This window comes from Lissotriton vulgaris, chromosome 7 (assembly GCF_964263255.1).
Source record: "Lissotriton vulgaris chromosome 7, aLisVul1.2, whole genome shotgun sequence".
NCBI lineage: Eukaryota > Metazoa > Chordata > Amphibia > Caudata > Salamandridae > Lissotriton > Lissotriton vulgaris.
The window spans coordinates 1,111,809,788-1,111,825,520 of record NC_141695.1 but is presented as its reverse complement, the minus strand read 5'-3'; the positions used below and the strand labels follow the sequence as shown (position 1 = coordinate 1,111,825,520).

General features: G+C 42.6%; 1 protein-coding gene across 1 annotated transcript in view; it reads right to left on the bottom strand.

Moving 5' to 3' along the window:
• Positions 1–15,733, bottom strand: part of RAD50 (RAD50 double strand break repair protein) — a 441,934-nt gene that overhangs the window by 335,678 nt on the left and 90,523 nt on the right. The window contains exons 4-5 of the mRNA XM_086931566.1: positions 9,219–9,370; positions 977–1,162 (exon numbers count right to left, since the gene is read on the bottom strand). Coding sequence (XP_086787692.1) covers positions 977–1,162; positions 9,219–9,370 — 338 coding nt within the window. The remainder of the gene's footprint in view (positions 1–976; positions 1,163–9,218; positions 9,371–15,733) is intronic.

The window sequence follows — 15,733 nt, the reverse complement described above, 5'->3', positions numbered from 1 at the left end:
CCCACCGAAACCAGGAAGACAGTCACCCAAGCACTCGTCACCAGCCGACTAGACTACGGAAACACCCTCCACGCCGGAACCACAGCCAAACTTCAGAAAAGACTCCAACGCATCCAGAACACCTCCGCACAACTCATCCTGGACATCCCCAGACACAGCCACATCTCCGGACACCAGGAAGACCTGCACTGGCTCCCCGTCAGCAAGAGGATCACGTTCAGACTCCTCACCCACGAACACAAGGCCCTCCACGACCTGGGCCACAGGTACCTCAACAACCGCCTGACCTTCTACACTCCCACCCGCCAGCTACGATCGACCAGCCTCGCCCTCGCCGGCGTTCCACGTATCCGCAGAGCCACCACCGGAGGAAGATCCTTCTCCTACCTGGCAGCCAGGACATGGAACTCCCTCCCCATCCACCTCCGACTGACCCAAGACCACCTCTCCTTCAGGAAGCAACTCAAGATCTGGCTCTTTGAGCAGTAGCGGACCCCCCTTCCCCAGCGCCTTGAGACCCTCCGGGTGAGTAGAGCGCTATACAAATGTTATGATTGATTGATTGATTGATTGATTGATTGAATGAGTGTGGTTCATGGGCCCGAAAGAGTATTTACTGAATTTTGTTTGCAGGTTGGTGTCCCGCTGGATCAGTACTTATAAAATGATTTTCATAGCTTTATTGAGCAGACAACTGAAGGACGTGTGGACAGCGAGATGGTCCGCAATTAGAGTCGAGTATGAAAACAGGCAATTAGGATTACTGCATGTTCTCAATTTGGCATGGTGTCGCTCAGCATTTGCACAGTGTACTAATAGGCAGTCATCCTGAAGTATAGCATTAAAAATATGTATATTTATATAATAATCATATTGTGTTGCTGAATTGAGGCCAGGCACCAAGGGACAACTCTCTTCAGATCAAAACAGAAACAAAGCAGGCTCTGAAAGCATGTTCTATAATATGCCTACAAACCTTGTGGCTGAAAAGATCTCATCAAATTTGATCTTGAGCTGTCTCCCCTCACTTAGCGGCCAGTTGGACTCCTCTTGATGGCAGAAGATCACGTTGTTGAGCACAGCTTTCGAGACACCCAGGGCTGTGATCATCTCCCGGTCCACTTCTGCACACTTGGAACTCAGGCTCACTTTTTCTCCATGTCTAATAAAATAAGAGGTAAAGGAGAAAATGTGCAGAGAAACAGATGTGAAACCAAAAACTAGGATTTACATGAACTGTAAGACAACACGTAACCCTCTTAAAATCTCGCTGCTTGATACAAACTGCCAGAATGATGTAACAAAGAATATATGAAATGCACTCACTTTCAACCAGAGGTACGTCCTCATTCAGAACATCCAAAATTGTTCACAATGCCCACCTCCTCATCGACATTCAGTGTAACTAATCTAAAGCCCTGCTCTCATGTCTGCTCCTTCAAACTGTGAGTTTGTAACAAACCAACACTACACGTATAAACAGAATATGTACTAAGAGGTCCAGCTCTCTCATGCTCAATTCATGTGCCAAGATCAATTTCTTCTCCTCTAAGGCACGAGCTTTCTCACTCTCCACTGCCATTCTCTAATTTTCAATGGCATCTTTATGGTTCTCCATTTCCAGTTGCTTCATATGGAGCACAGCAAAAAACTCAAGTAAAGAACTTTTTAAAACAATGAAATCCCTGTCTAAACCGAACACTGAGTGCTTTGGCAGTCCTGATGAGGCATTTTGCAATAAACTGGCAATCTTTTTCCAGTCTAAAGTCAATTCTATCTGCCAAGATCTTTCGCCTTCCCTTAACTCACTAGGTGCAGATGATTTTCCAATGCACATGCAGGAATCTGACATGCAAGATATTGTTACCTCTCCAGAACCTCCTCAATTCAGTTGTGTTTCCACTTTTACTAAGGAGAAAGTTATTAAGTTCATTAATCTCATCAAATATGGGGCTCTATCAGATCCCTGTCCACCACTGGTGCTCAAACAAATTGCCAATGTGGTTGCTGGTCCGCTTATGGACATTTTTTAATGAGATATTGATCTCAGGGTATTTTCCAGACACATGGAAAAAGGCGTCCATTCGGCCAGTGATAAAGTAACCTTTTTTGGACCCAATGAAGATGGAAAGCTATAGGCCTATATCCCGTCTACCTTTCCCAGTTAAAATTCTTGAGAAAGCACTGAATGCTGCAGTCATAGTGTTTCTGGATGCTAATTCTTTGCTCGATCCCTCACAGTATGGTTTTAGTGCAAACCACTGTACTGAGTCGGCCCTGGTAGCAGCCTCAGAGGAAGACAGAATGGTAGTTGATATTGGTGGAAAAAATGGCACTGATCTCATTAGATCGATCTGCCGGCTTTCGACACTGTCCACCATCCACTCCTCGTAAAAATTCTCCATCAGCTCGGGTTTAGAAACTCAGCTTTGACTTTGTTACGCTCATTCTTGAGCAATAAGCAGCAATGAGTGGAGCTGGGGGAAGTGAGTTCCTCACCCTTCTTTGTACCTTGTGATGTTCCTCATGGGTCCTCCCCCTCAGTCCCACGCTGTTTAGTGTATATGTTAGCCCCCTCATCAAGCTCATTCAAAGCCAAGGACTAGCTGTGTTCTCCTATACCGATGATACACAGATGGTGGTTTCTATCTCATCGGACGTGGATAAAGAGGCTAGAAATTTCTGTCACTGCATGTCCTAAGTGGGTTGTGGATGCAGCATAATTGTCTGAAACTGAATACCGACAAAACTGAAGTGCTGCCTTTTGGAAAGGAAGCCTCTTTCTGGAACGATTCATGGTGGCCACTGAGCCTAGGCACATTACCAACTCTTGTCCAGAAATTTCGAAATTTAAGAGTCAAATTTGACACCAAATTATCTTTTTCAGAACAAATAAAGTCTATTCCCCCATCTGTTTTTTTGGTGTTGAAGAGTCTGCAAAAATCTTCCTATTTATCCCCCATGACCTTCAGAAGACAGTTATATCAGCTCTTATTTTCTTTAAACTGGATTACTGCAATGCTTTGTATCTGGATGCACAAAAGTGTGTGGTACGAAAGCTGTAGGCTTTGCAATAGGCAGTGGCGACAGTACTTCTAAAAATTCACAGATTTAGCTCTGTGTCTGAATCGCTACAAAATCTTCACTGGCTCCCAATACGAAAAAGGATTACTTTGAAGGCCATGTGCATGGTTCACAAGGCACTTCAACGGACCGGTCCAAAGTACCTACAAGAGCGCTTCTCTTGGTGTATGCCAAGTAGAAACTTTAGATCCAGCGGTTTACGCTTTGTTAACACTTCCAGATCTAACAAAGCTAGATAGGGGGTAGGGCTTTCTCCATATGTGCAGGTAAATGGTGGAACCTACTCCCTCTCTCGCTGCGAGCTCAAGCCTCCCTGATGCAATTTAGAAAGCAGCTGAAAACATGGCTGTTCACGAAAGTAGTAGAATAAGCTGCCGCAAGTACCAGGTTCGGTCCTATCGACTTTACAGTGTTCTATTTTCCGCCCTCTCTTTCTTTCTTTTTTCTCTTTTCTTTAGCACTCAGGGATGTGCGCGTTTTATAAAATTATTTTCATTCATTCATCATAACCTCCAATTTATGACCTCTGGCCCTTTGCCTGTCTAAAAATTCCTCTGGAAATGGATTCCTGGATGAACTATTAATGCCAGCCACAGAGGCTGCTCTGCCAACTGGTAAATCCTGGGACCTGAAGCCGCCCTCTGGCACACCCCCATCCACATCTGCATCATCTGTCACCCCGGCTTCTCTGGCCTCCAACCAGGCCCCTAAGGCCTTGTGTACCTCCTCTTTCCTATTGTTGCTCCTCATGGGACATCCAAAGCTCCTGCAGAACTGCTTGAGCTGATCTACTTTGTAACTACTTAGCATTTCAATATCAAAGTCAAATTCTGCTGCCTCGGTTGGTTTACGTTTAGAGACATGTTGCGTGGATACTTCAAAGGTCAATCAAAACAAGAATAAAAAATAAAACACAGTATGTGGTTGCGTAGTGGTCTGCACTAAACTCGTGATGTACACCAATCACTGTGGGCCAAGTGCAAATACAAGTTCAAATCCTCATCGCTGACCACCAATGTTAGAAATGGGGGTCTCTAGTTGGCAGAGGTAGGTACCTGTGTCCAAATAGGGACCTTTGCTTCTAGTCAGGGTTAGGGGGATACACACTGTAGATAATCCCTGCTCACCACCTGGGTAGCTTAGCAAAAGCATATTGGCTATCCCAAAGGCAATGTGTAAAGTATTTGTACTCAAAACACACAGTAATGCAGTATTAAGCCCACCAATGGACAACACACAAGTTTAGAAAAACAAAGTATCTTTATCTAAATTCAACAAGACCAAAACGGCGAAATCCAACATACATGTAGGAAGAATATGACTTTTCAAAGGTTTCAAAGCAGCAGCAGAACTGTTATACTTCTGAACAGGTCGAAAGCACAACAAGAATGATCAGAAATAAAAAACAGCTTTCTATTAGTTTAAAGACAAATGTTTCTAGCCTAACAGAACTTACTTAGTATAACGAAGTACTGCGGTATTAGTAAAGATCAAGAAAAAAAACACAAAGTGCACAACCATACTAGACAACACATCCACTCCTTACAAGCACTACTATTTTAATGACTAACATACCAGTACTGAAATAAGTTTTAAAATAAACATATACACACACAATATATTAGGCTACACAACTTTAGCCCATTTCTATCAAACAAATAAAAACAAAAAAACACATAACTATTAAAGGAAAAAAACAAAGTGTAGACGTATGTTATAGGTAGAGGTTAATAATAGCACCCTACTACACAAAACATTTGAACTACACAAACATTAGAAATATCATAGTTGTAGTTAATTTTTAAAGTCTTTAATTAAAACATTATTTGCCCAACTTACACTATGGCCTACAGCATAATATAAAATGTAAATGTCTCTCATATACTCAAACAACTATAACTTTGCATATTTAAATTAATTAATCATACATTATGTTCAAAACTATATCGTAATGTATGTAAGAGTCAGAAATGTATAAATGGATTTCAAACACGTCATTTCATATAACAAATAATGTATATTCAACTGGCGAGTTCTAGTTACGTGAGTGTATGAGACGTTGAAATTTCATATTACGATGTTATATCTGTTTTTTTCAATTATAGGTATTCTCCCCCACGGAAAGTTGGCCTTTTGTAAAGAGCTACGTCACTCATTGGCTATAGGGTGTTTTATAGAATACTGAAGGTGAAAAAATAGCATGGCTGGGCACACTCCCAATGTCAATCATAGGCAAAAAATAATGTCACTCCGAAACTTTTCTAGATCTTACAGAGCTACTCCTCACGAGTGAATCCTTTAATAGGTTGAACACACAACTCCACTCTTACTCATGGAAGTGCCCTTGGCCTCCAGCAGAAAGTTATAGACCCCCCACATTCATTTGGCCACACTTAATATTTGATTTTTACAAACATCAGTACATTATAGTGTGAGCAACCCCTTCCTCGCACATGGACAGTTCACACGCTGATCTGTTTCCAAATTCCCTATCAGGAATGGTTTGCCTTGAATCATCCCAGTAGTAAGGGAGCTATGAGACAATGGCATCATGTCTCGCCAAACTCTTTCTCGGAAGCTTTTAAATTTTGCAAGGCCAAACAGGACCTAGAAGGTACTCAGATACTGCTGGAGTTTCAATCTGCTTTAAATTATGCCTTTGATAGTGCAGTGCTTTTAAGAACCCAGTCTAATACTACACTTAGACCTCCTGTACCCTGGTACACCCAGAACTTAAATCTGGAAAAGGTCTCTGCAAAAGATTAGAGAGACGTTGGAGCCAGAGCTATGATTCAGATGATTAAGATGCTCTTGCAGCATACCATCGAAATATAAAAAAAGGTGCGTAAATTGTATGTATATCAGCAAGCAAATTGATCTAGCGGGTAATTCCTATAAAGAATTGTGTAAACCTTTAAGGAATGTATCCCCCCCTTGCCTGTACACCTGTTCACTGTCACTTTTAGCATCACAGGAACTATTGCAGATTACTTTGAGAAGATCAAGCATTTCCAAATATCCCACCCCAATTCAGTGAAGGGCTTAGCAATAGCCTCTTCCCTAAGTCGAAGGACTATAGGCTGCACAGTTTCCAAACCTTTACCCTGGATCAAATTCAGCAGGTGCTTGAAAGAGCGAAATCTGGATTGCAAACTGGCCCGTGTTCACCCAGGATTATAGCCCTATTGGGTAGCCAGCTTGCCCCTGCTGTAATTCTGTAGTTAAACACTTTGTTAGAGTCAGGTATTATCCCTCCAGCATGGAAATCAGAACAGATTATACCAATTCAAAAAAAGAACACATCCACCAATCCTTTCGAATTACAGACCAATTTTTATTAGAGTCGATAAGAGGTACCGAAGGGTTGTGTTTGAGCTCGACATTGTTTATCATTTATGTTGTACCTCTATCGCAATAGTGGCGTGTGACAGAATCCCATATCCGGCGATTAGCATCAGGCAGGAAACATAATCGTCGTCCTGCATTGAGCCCAATATCATGAGCTTGAAGCCATGGACGTTTTAACTAAAGAACATATTGTCAACAATATATAGTACTGCCACCTTCGAGGTACAAGTCAAGACCCAATCAGCCTCACCATACTAGTGCTCCCAGGCAAACTCACTACGAAATACAGTGCTGTATTAATAGCTGATTCAGCACAGATACATTGGACATAACCCGGATATCATTGTTGAAGCTTTGTGGCCCTCTTTTCCTGACGAAAGCACTTTCCTGTGCCAAAATGCGAGAAGACCACTGTCAAATTGTGCCACACACTATTTGGTCTACGAAAATCACAACTGAACATCAATAATTATGGACAATGTTTAAAAAAAAATGTTTATAGTGTTTGAGATTGTATGAATGTAAACATGAATGGATCAGTGTGATTGAGTTATTCAATTTTACTTCTTGTCAAAAAATTCCTAATTTAATAACTTTTGCAATTTTTTAAGAAACATAGGCATGTTGGTTCTTTCTTCTCTCTAATTGCATTATATTGATTGTAATATGATTGTTTTGTGTATGTTGCCTCAAATAGTTAAGTTAAATTATTCTAGCCCTGCCTTAAGAAACATAACCTCTTAGCAGGGGGCCTCTCTCTTTACACTATCCAAAGTCATTAGAGCCTTCGGGTTTGATACCTTGTCTAACGCAGATGATACGCAGTTGGTCATTTCCCTCGATGGAGACAATGACAAAGCGAAGACTGGCTGGTATGAAGGCGATTGCTAGCCGGATGCTAGATAACTTTCTCCAGTTGAACCAAGGTAAAACTGAAATTATTCCGTTTGGTAAAGCCCAAGACCTGTGGACCTTAGACTGGTGGCCTCTGGAGTTTGTCAAGGCCCCTTCTCCCAGTAAAGTAGCAAAAAACCTTGGAGTTAAGGAAGACCAGAAACTAAATATGAGGCTGCCGGTTCTATCCACCACAAGCATTTGCTTTTCTACATTAGGCCTACTGAAGAAAGCCCTGCCGTTTCCTCCTCTGACAGCCAGAAAGACCTTGGTACAGGGTCTTGTGGTAAGTCAGATGGATTATGGAAATGCGCTACTGGCTTCTGTCAACAAGTCTTTAATAGCCAAACAAGTTGTGCCAAACACAGACACACGGCTGATCTGTAACCAGCCTCCCAGAAGGCCTTTGGCTCCTCTTCTACAATCCTGACACTGATTTTCAGTAAAGAAAAGAGTTGCTTAAAAAATGTGCTGCTTAACGTATAAAGCTCTTCAGGGAAAACATTCCTAATACCTCTGTCAGAAACTCAAACACTATCTTCCCACTAGGAACCTGCATTGCATTGATAAAGAGCTGCTTGTGATACCATGCATTTAACGATCTACCTGTAGCGGCAGAGTCTTTTCTTATGTGGCTCCTACCGTCTGGAACAGCTTTTCTTTCTCCCTCCGAACTTGACCTGACTACAACAACTTCAGGCAAGCACTAAAAACAGAACTGTTCTAGATCTCATAATCAGTTTTGAGTATGCCAAACACTGAGATACCCCTGTAGGGGTGATTCACGTGCAATATTAAACTGCATCGTATATACAGAGCCTCCTTGTGTTTCTTTCTCGCCTTCTTAACCTTCCTGCAGAATCTCGCGAGACATTCTATGTGCTCCTTCATGTACAATATTAGAGCCATTAGGAAAATTGTGGACCGCATTGCTGGCTGTGTGGAGGCTGACAAAATTACATTTATCATTGGTGATGTTGCGGTCAACGTTTCTCATGTAGAGTAAACAATCGTTGATGTGGTTTGCTTTGCTGTTGACAAAGCCCCTCTAGTCATCGGCTAAGAGTGAACCTTCTTGACAATTCATATGATGGCATAGTTGATGAGGGATTCATTAACAACCTGGGCGACAGCGGGGAGGTCATCAACAAAGTGTTTGATGATGTTCAAAGGCTGCTCACTGAAGGAAACAGTCCCTTTGACAAAGCAGAGCGAATGAGGAGGTGACGATTACACTAGATCTTTTGATGCTCTCTTTGTCATCTACAGAGAGAACTGTAAAAGAGCAGAACAACTAACATGATTTCAGCAAAGGATTCCTAGGTCAATTCAGAAACTTCCCCATTTTATCTACTCTAAATGGTGCTGCAAGATGATTTCATATAGGACTTTTTCAAGCAGGAGAATCACTCATGACAGAATTTTCTCTTGGTGAAGAGGCCTCCCTGATGGCAATAACCCACCTTGTCCCTTTGAACTTTAAGGTTTTGCCTGAAAAGTCCTGGCAGGTGTTGAATTTCTGGCGGATATGCTTGGGATACAAGTAGTACATGCAAGTTAAGTGTGCTACATCCAGTAAAATCATTTTGGCGACAAGTGTTACAGGGCAATTTTGGCCACAATTGTTACAGGGGCTGAATAAACACGCTTAAAAAAGTGTGGAGATGAGAAGAGAGGCTGACACTGTGTAACGGTTGTGTCCTTTAATTTGTAAGTGCAACTTTATAAATGAGGATTAATTAGGCTAGGGTGGATTTAAGTGTGAGAGATGGAGGTCCGGTTTATGCCATATAGGGTGCGTTTTGGAAAAAGGTATGTTAATCATAGTGGAGCAGAAAACAATTAAATGCTTCACACAAAAAGATCAATAGAAGCAACAATAAAATGCATACTTTACTCGGGTGATGACTCCCTCCAGGGTTTTGAATTCAGTTTTCTTGCCTTTCTGACTGCAGACCATAGATCTCTGGACTGCGATAAGTTCTCCGTTCACGTCCCGGAACTGCAGTCGGATCTGAGCTCGTACATCAGTCTCATGGGCCACCTTGAAGAAACATCAAACATATTTTTCACTGTAACATGCTAAAGCTCACAAGTTGACAGAAATTGTGCACAATATCACAAGGCTTCGCTTATCAAAGTTGATCCAGGCCAAGTCAACAAGTTTGAGATATAACTTAATGACTGGTATTTCCCAATTTATACTCCATGTGCACACTGAAATATACAATTGTATTGTTCAAATAGGTCATTTCAATCGGGGTTTGTACTTTCAAGACAGCATAACTTCCATTAAAGGTACAATCTTATCTTCTTAAAAAAAGCTCCGAATTTAAGTGTCTTTATGTAAACTTTGTAAAATTTGATCTATCACACTTCTATAAACTTTTAACACAATTCCCCTTCTTCCTGGACATGTTCTTTCCTAACTTTCTCTCTCACCATGTTCATACAACTGAGTCAAACCGGGATAATAGCAAGGAGCAACAGATCCCTCAGCAATCATATATCAGCAGAGGCAAACTAGGATCATGTTACAGCCAAGTGTAAACCAGTAGCACAGGTCACGAGCTGGAGCTCAAGAGCCCTTAAAGAGCTGTATCAGTTGTTTGTCTCTTATCTTAACACATACCACTGATGGAGCAAGGATTCGCATGTAAAGCGCCTTGCTCGCACACAAAACCCTTGCCTAAATGTATAATCACACTAAACCAGTTGTTCGTCATTTATTAAGCGTTTCTCCAAACACGCGGGTGTCCCCAGGATGCTTGCTGGTATGTCTTTCCCATACTAACGAAGCTTGCACTAAAAGAAACGGCTGCTTCGCTGAAATTCGGACTGCGCATGCGTCGGTCATACCCATGTGATGTGACGCACTCGTATTCTGGAGGGATTGTATTGCTCATGCGCACTGATGCAAAAATGGCCGCTTGTCTCTCACCACGCTCTCCGCTTGCTACCGCTGCTTCAGCCTATCTGTCTTTTCGCACTAAACAGTAATGCTATTGTCATTATAAAATAAGGGATGTTTAGAATTTCATCATGGTATACAGTGTGATCATTTTATGTGTGATATTAATTTGTTCTCGCTTACTTTTCATGTATCGCGTCTCTGGGGGCTGGGACATACATAACCTACGCCATGTTGAGGCTCCTCTGAGTATTGCCATGTGACCTGGGAGAAACTCGACTGCGCAGAAGCTGAGACAAGCCAGCTGGCTCCTGAAGCCCAATGCGCCTGAGAACCCAGCACAAGACGATGAATTCTACCTTGAATCTCAGAGACAATGTTGCTATACTCTGTACACTCGTATTTTCTGCTGTATGCTTATGCATGGGAACGTGAACCCAAGGGGCGGGTAGGAAAATTTTAATATTTAGGATGGGAAAGTTGAATTCTAGGAGGTGGTAATGACCGCACCACCTCTCCTAACCAATCAGAATGTGGGAAACTGTCACTTGCAACATTAGTGGGTGGTCTAAGAGACCCCGAAACAGTATAACTGCCCTAGTTTAGCTTAGGAAAATTGTCCGACTTGTCCGAGTAGCAGACCTGTCACTGACCCTACGAACTCTATAGGTGCTCAATCTGAAGTGCTGCGGAGCACTCTGTCCATACTTTCCACAAACTCCTAAGGGGTGGAAATTGTCCTAAGTGCTGGCGAAGCACTTTGCTGGGAAATTCGAAAAAACCCAATCGGGGTTACTGGCGGATTACTTGCAGAGAGGGGTAACGCAGGCGTTGCTTCCGAAGCTGTGGGTGTTGGTCGTACCTTGGTGAGCCCAGTCCTGATCCCAAATCCTGAGGGGTATCCTGTCCTGACTGCCCGTGAGCTGTACCTGCTCGCATTCTGGCATTCCTTTTCTGAGGGTCCTTGTCCCCGTCCTTCCAACTGACCCGTGGCCAGGGTTGGTCTTCATTCTGAACTAGGTAATTATCAGTCTGTGGGTTTGCGTCTCTCTCTCACTCTCACTCTCTCTCCATTTTCTTAATAAAGCACTCTTGCCAGTGATATTGCTCTATCACCTTTAAAGCAAGTTTTATGCAAATTGTTTATTAGAATTGTTCCACTTCTCTCCCCACCTTTAGAGAATTGCCAAACTGTTATATTTTATTAGTATGTTCCGATTTTTCCCTTTCCTTTAGTATGATTGCGGTGAACTTAGTAAGAATAGTTTAAAGCACTTAGGTTAAGTACATGTTTTAGGTCCCATCCATGCCCTAGGTCCTAGTATAAAGTTGCAGTGACTAGTTCTGTTCTAAAATTCCTACCTTTAGTCTTCCCATATACTCAATGGTCCTAGTGTTAATTCATAGTTACATATTGGTCTTGATTTTGATGTTTGACGCATTACTCTGCATATCACTTATTGCCTTGTCATACTCTCTTTGAACTTCTATATAAAGCTTTAAACATCCTCAGGTGTCTGTGGTCATTTTACAGAAATTGTGGATAAGTATGTACTGATGTATGAAGAGTATTGTTCCTAGGCCCTGTCTACTATTTCCCTGATAGCTCCAGATCTGTCATAAGAATTGTGCCTGTGGTAAGTCAGGTGCATGGTAAGCAGAGGTGTGAAACCAAACCTTAATTGCTCATAGAAGCGTGCAGGAGGAGAAACAAAAGTAATCATCACCCGGTTCACCCAAATGTCATTGTTGTATCTGAATTTGCACGCCAGGGCCCAGTGCGTGTAAGAAATTGGTGATCTCGGTGACCCGGGTGGACTGCGCGCTCTATCAGTAATTTTCTGGTAACCAGAGGATGGTTTGGACTAGTTAGATTAGGTAGACAGGATAGATGATAAACAAACCGTGAAAATAAAATGTGCTGCTGATTTTCTACTGTATTGGTTCAAATATTTTGAAATGTTTTAAAGATTTATAAGTAAATGTACATGACTTTGCATTGCTGCAATAAATGTTATATTAACCGAAAAATTGTTTGTAAATGTTCAGTGTAGTCCGAATCCCCGGGGAAGTATTTAGCTAACGGTGAGCAGAATCCGGTTAGCTGTTGAAGTCACTGGTTTGAGTCATTAGTGCAGGGTTAAGGATAACTGGAAGCACTAATTAGGTCCTTTGTTTGCATCTGAAGTAAATGATAGCTACGAGTCCTTTATAAAACTTTCATTGTGATATCACCTAGTAAGGGTTGCATACGGAAGAAGTAGTAGGGTCTCCGAGGCTTGCATGGTAAGTAAATTAGTCCGCTGGTGAAAGCCTGACTTAGTATATATCCCAGGAAGAAGTGGATAAGTCAGGGGAATAACAGGTTCTATTTTACGTATGTAAAAGGTTAGGCAAAGAAGTCTATCCGGAGTGAATGAAAAGTAGACAGAAGTGGTTTACTAGCAGTGAAAGAAAATTCTTTTATCTCTTTAGAACACTCAGACATAGTGGCAAACGTTGCGTGTTGTTGACTAAAATTTGCATTCGCACTTTAGGGAGAGTAAAAAGTTTCCGTTACCTTGTGAAGGAGGGAGTCGGTCGGAAAGCTGCTCTGACGTCACTCCGTGCCGCGCTGGTATTGGTCAAAACAGCGGGTGTGTAGTGGAGCTGAATTTGTGAAGGAGGGGTGAGTGCCGAAGCGTGAGACTCTGTCTTGCGGAAAGGCCGCGCACCCATTGGTTAAGGATCTTTGTGTTCCCTGTGTTGATTGGGTAGTATAAATAAAAGTCGCGCTAGCATTGGAAGCACAAAGGTAAACAAAATTAATCAAGCCGAGTTAGAAGCGAGTCTGGAAAGTTGCATGTGGTATCCAGATTTCATACCAAATCCAAAGTACCTAGGATTTCATAAGGATCAGCTTATACGAGGTAGACCGCACAAGATGTATGGAGTAAAAAGGAAAATGTCTTTCTCTGATAAAATAAAGAATTTTTTCAAAACTGACAAGCCCATTAGAACGAGGGAAGGCGTGCTCATTCCCCCGCCAAATACCCCTGCCTCTTTCATGATGTTTGATAAGGGGTACCACACCTGTGTCTGGTTAGAAAACTGGGCAAAGTATACTGAAGATGACGGAGTCCTAGCATTCCCTGTTGAAGGTACATTTAATGGTCGGGTTCTGTTTAACTTAAGGACCCGCATGAATGAATTACATCCTAGACCTAGATTGACCCAGTACGAAGCCCTGGAAGAATGGGAGATTGAGGCTCTAGAGCGAGATAGACCCCGGATGGACAAAGGAGTAAGTAAATGGTATCCGACGGTTCAAGCACAAACCAAAGAGCAGAAAATGAAACAGTGGAGGCAAACCATGATAACTGAAGGACTGTTCCCAATGATGGGGGTGTTAGCAGAGGGGAAAGGAAAAAGTAAAGAAAAGACCCATCATTTAATGCCCGTGGGGGACTCAGAGGATGAGCACCTAGAAGATTTGTTAATGAAAAATCCACCTCCCTATGTTGCAGAATCAGAATCTGTACATTCTCCAAACCCTTTTTCAAAGTATCCCAGATGTCAGAGGGATAGTGATACAGAGGGAACGGGTACAGATAGTAAAGTCAGTAGTGGGGATGGGTTTTGCAGACCGAAATGTACGGTCCCAAATTATCAGCCGTTCGGAGAAGATCCACCTCGGTTGGTCACTCCGACTGCTCCCAGTATTTATCCTCCCCTAGTACCTCAGGTATTGCATGACCACTCTGCAGAGAAGGCTTTATGAGAGAAGGAGAAAGAAGCCCTGGCTAGACAGCGAGATGAGTTAGTTCGAACCATTGCCCAGATACATCCCCACCCGGATTCCCTGACTATTCCAGTAACTATTGGTCCAGCTATCCCACTGTATAGAGATGACCTGGCTAGTCCTCGTCCTCCTGTTATCTCCCCAATACTGCCTACTCCTAGCATCCCTCCCCCGAGGAAGGAAGTATTCATAGATGATGATCAAGAGAGTGAATGTGAATCTGTGGTCCTGATGGACTTGCCCATTAGAGAGCCTAGGACTAATATGTCGGGGGCAAGAAGTCAGACTAGACCGAAAGAGGTGTTGATTGAAGGTGCATCTGGGGTTAGGAGTGCCACAGTAGTATCCCCCGAAGAATTAGACAGATGGACCAAGGAGTTGGAAAAGGAGGCCACTCCCCAGCCAAAAGCATTCGAGATATATAAATTGAGAATAGAAATAGAAGAAATGATGGCTGGAAATGTAGGAGTTGAGCGCCTAAGTTCATACAGTGAAGAAGAGTTACTGTTTATCAGCAAAAATCTTACCCGAAATGCTAGGTTGCTCCATGAAAGGATAATGGATACAGCCACAGAAATGGGAATTGATGTTAGTCGCTCCAAAATCCTTCAGAAACCCTACCGAGTAGACTTTTCAGACAAAGATTTAGAAAGCTTGAATGTGGTGGGAAAACAGATCCAGATAAAGGAATTGTTGAAGCTCTTGCAGAAGTGGGGAGAGGTGGGGAAATGGAGGACCCGGTGGGCAAAGAAAAAGGAAGACAGCAGGGCCAAGTCTCAAGCTTCAGAATTCGTGTTAAAAGAAGTAAAGCCGACAGAAAAATTGTGCCCCATGAGAGAAGTCCCAGGAGGGAAATATGTCCATGTCCCTTGGTCCCGACAGGATATTGTGTCATTTACTAATGACTTCCCGAAATTACGGGAGAAACCAGTTGATTGGTACAGGCAGGTAGAACGCTTCATAAAAGTTCAGAAGTGCCTCTTGAAAGACCTGGATGGGTTTTTCGACATTGTAGTCCCTGTAGATCTATGGACCGATTGTAAAATTGAAATTGATTGGCCCAGTGAAGAATTTCCCAGAGATGAGAAAACAGGAGCTCCCGCACCTGAAGTAATGAGGAAGTATGAGCAAGTCATACAGTACCTTAAGAAAAAGGTGCCCGCAAAGGAGACAGATTGCACCAGAATAGATAGAACCACCCAAGAACGCGATGAAACTGTCCATTCCTTTTATGAAAGATTACTGCAAGTATTCAAGACTTACAGTGGAATCGATAATGTGGACATGAAAGACATGACCCATTTCAGTTACAGATTTGTGCTAGGATTAAGACCTGAAATATCACAATGGATTCGAGATAATAAAATCAGTTGGCAGGGAAAACCCATAGATGATGTCCTGAAGTATGCAAAATACTGCGAAGATGAAATCGAAAATAAAAAGAAGGCTCTCAAAGAAAAGGTAATGTGGGCTCAGGTGAAATTAGCTGAACAGCAGGAAAAACAGTTAAGTAAATTGACTTCTAGTAATAATGCTCAGAATGCCACTGCTGGGGGAGGAGGGAAGCCCCGAGTTAAAATGAGTCGGGAAGAGGCCATGAAGAAGTTTCCGTGCCATGGGTGCGGCCAGATAGGGCATTGGAGAGACGAGTGTCCACACCTGCAGGCCGGTAATGCCCCTGTAAATGGTTTAAATCCACAGGTGCCGAAAGAGGG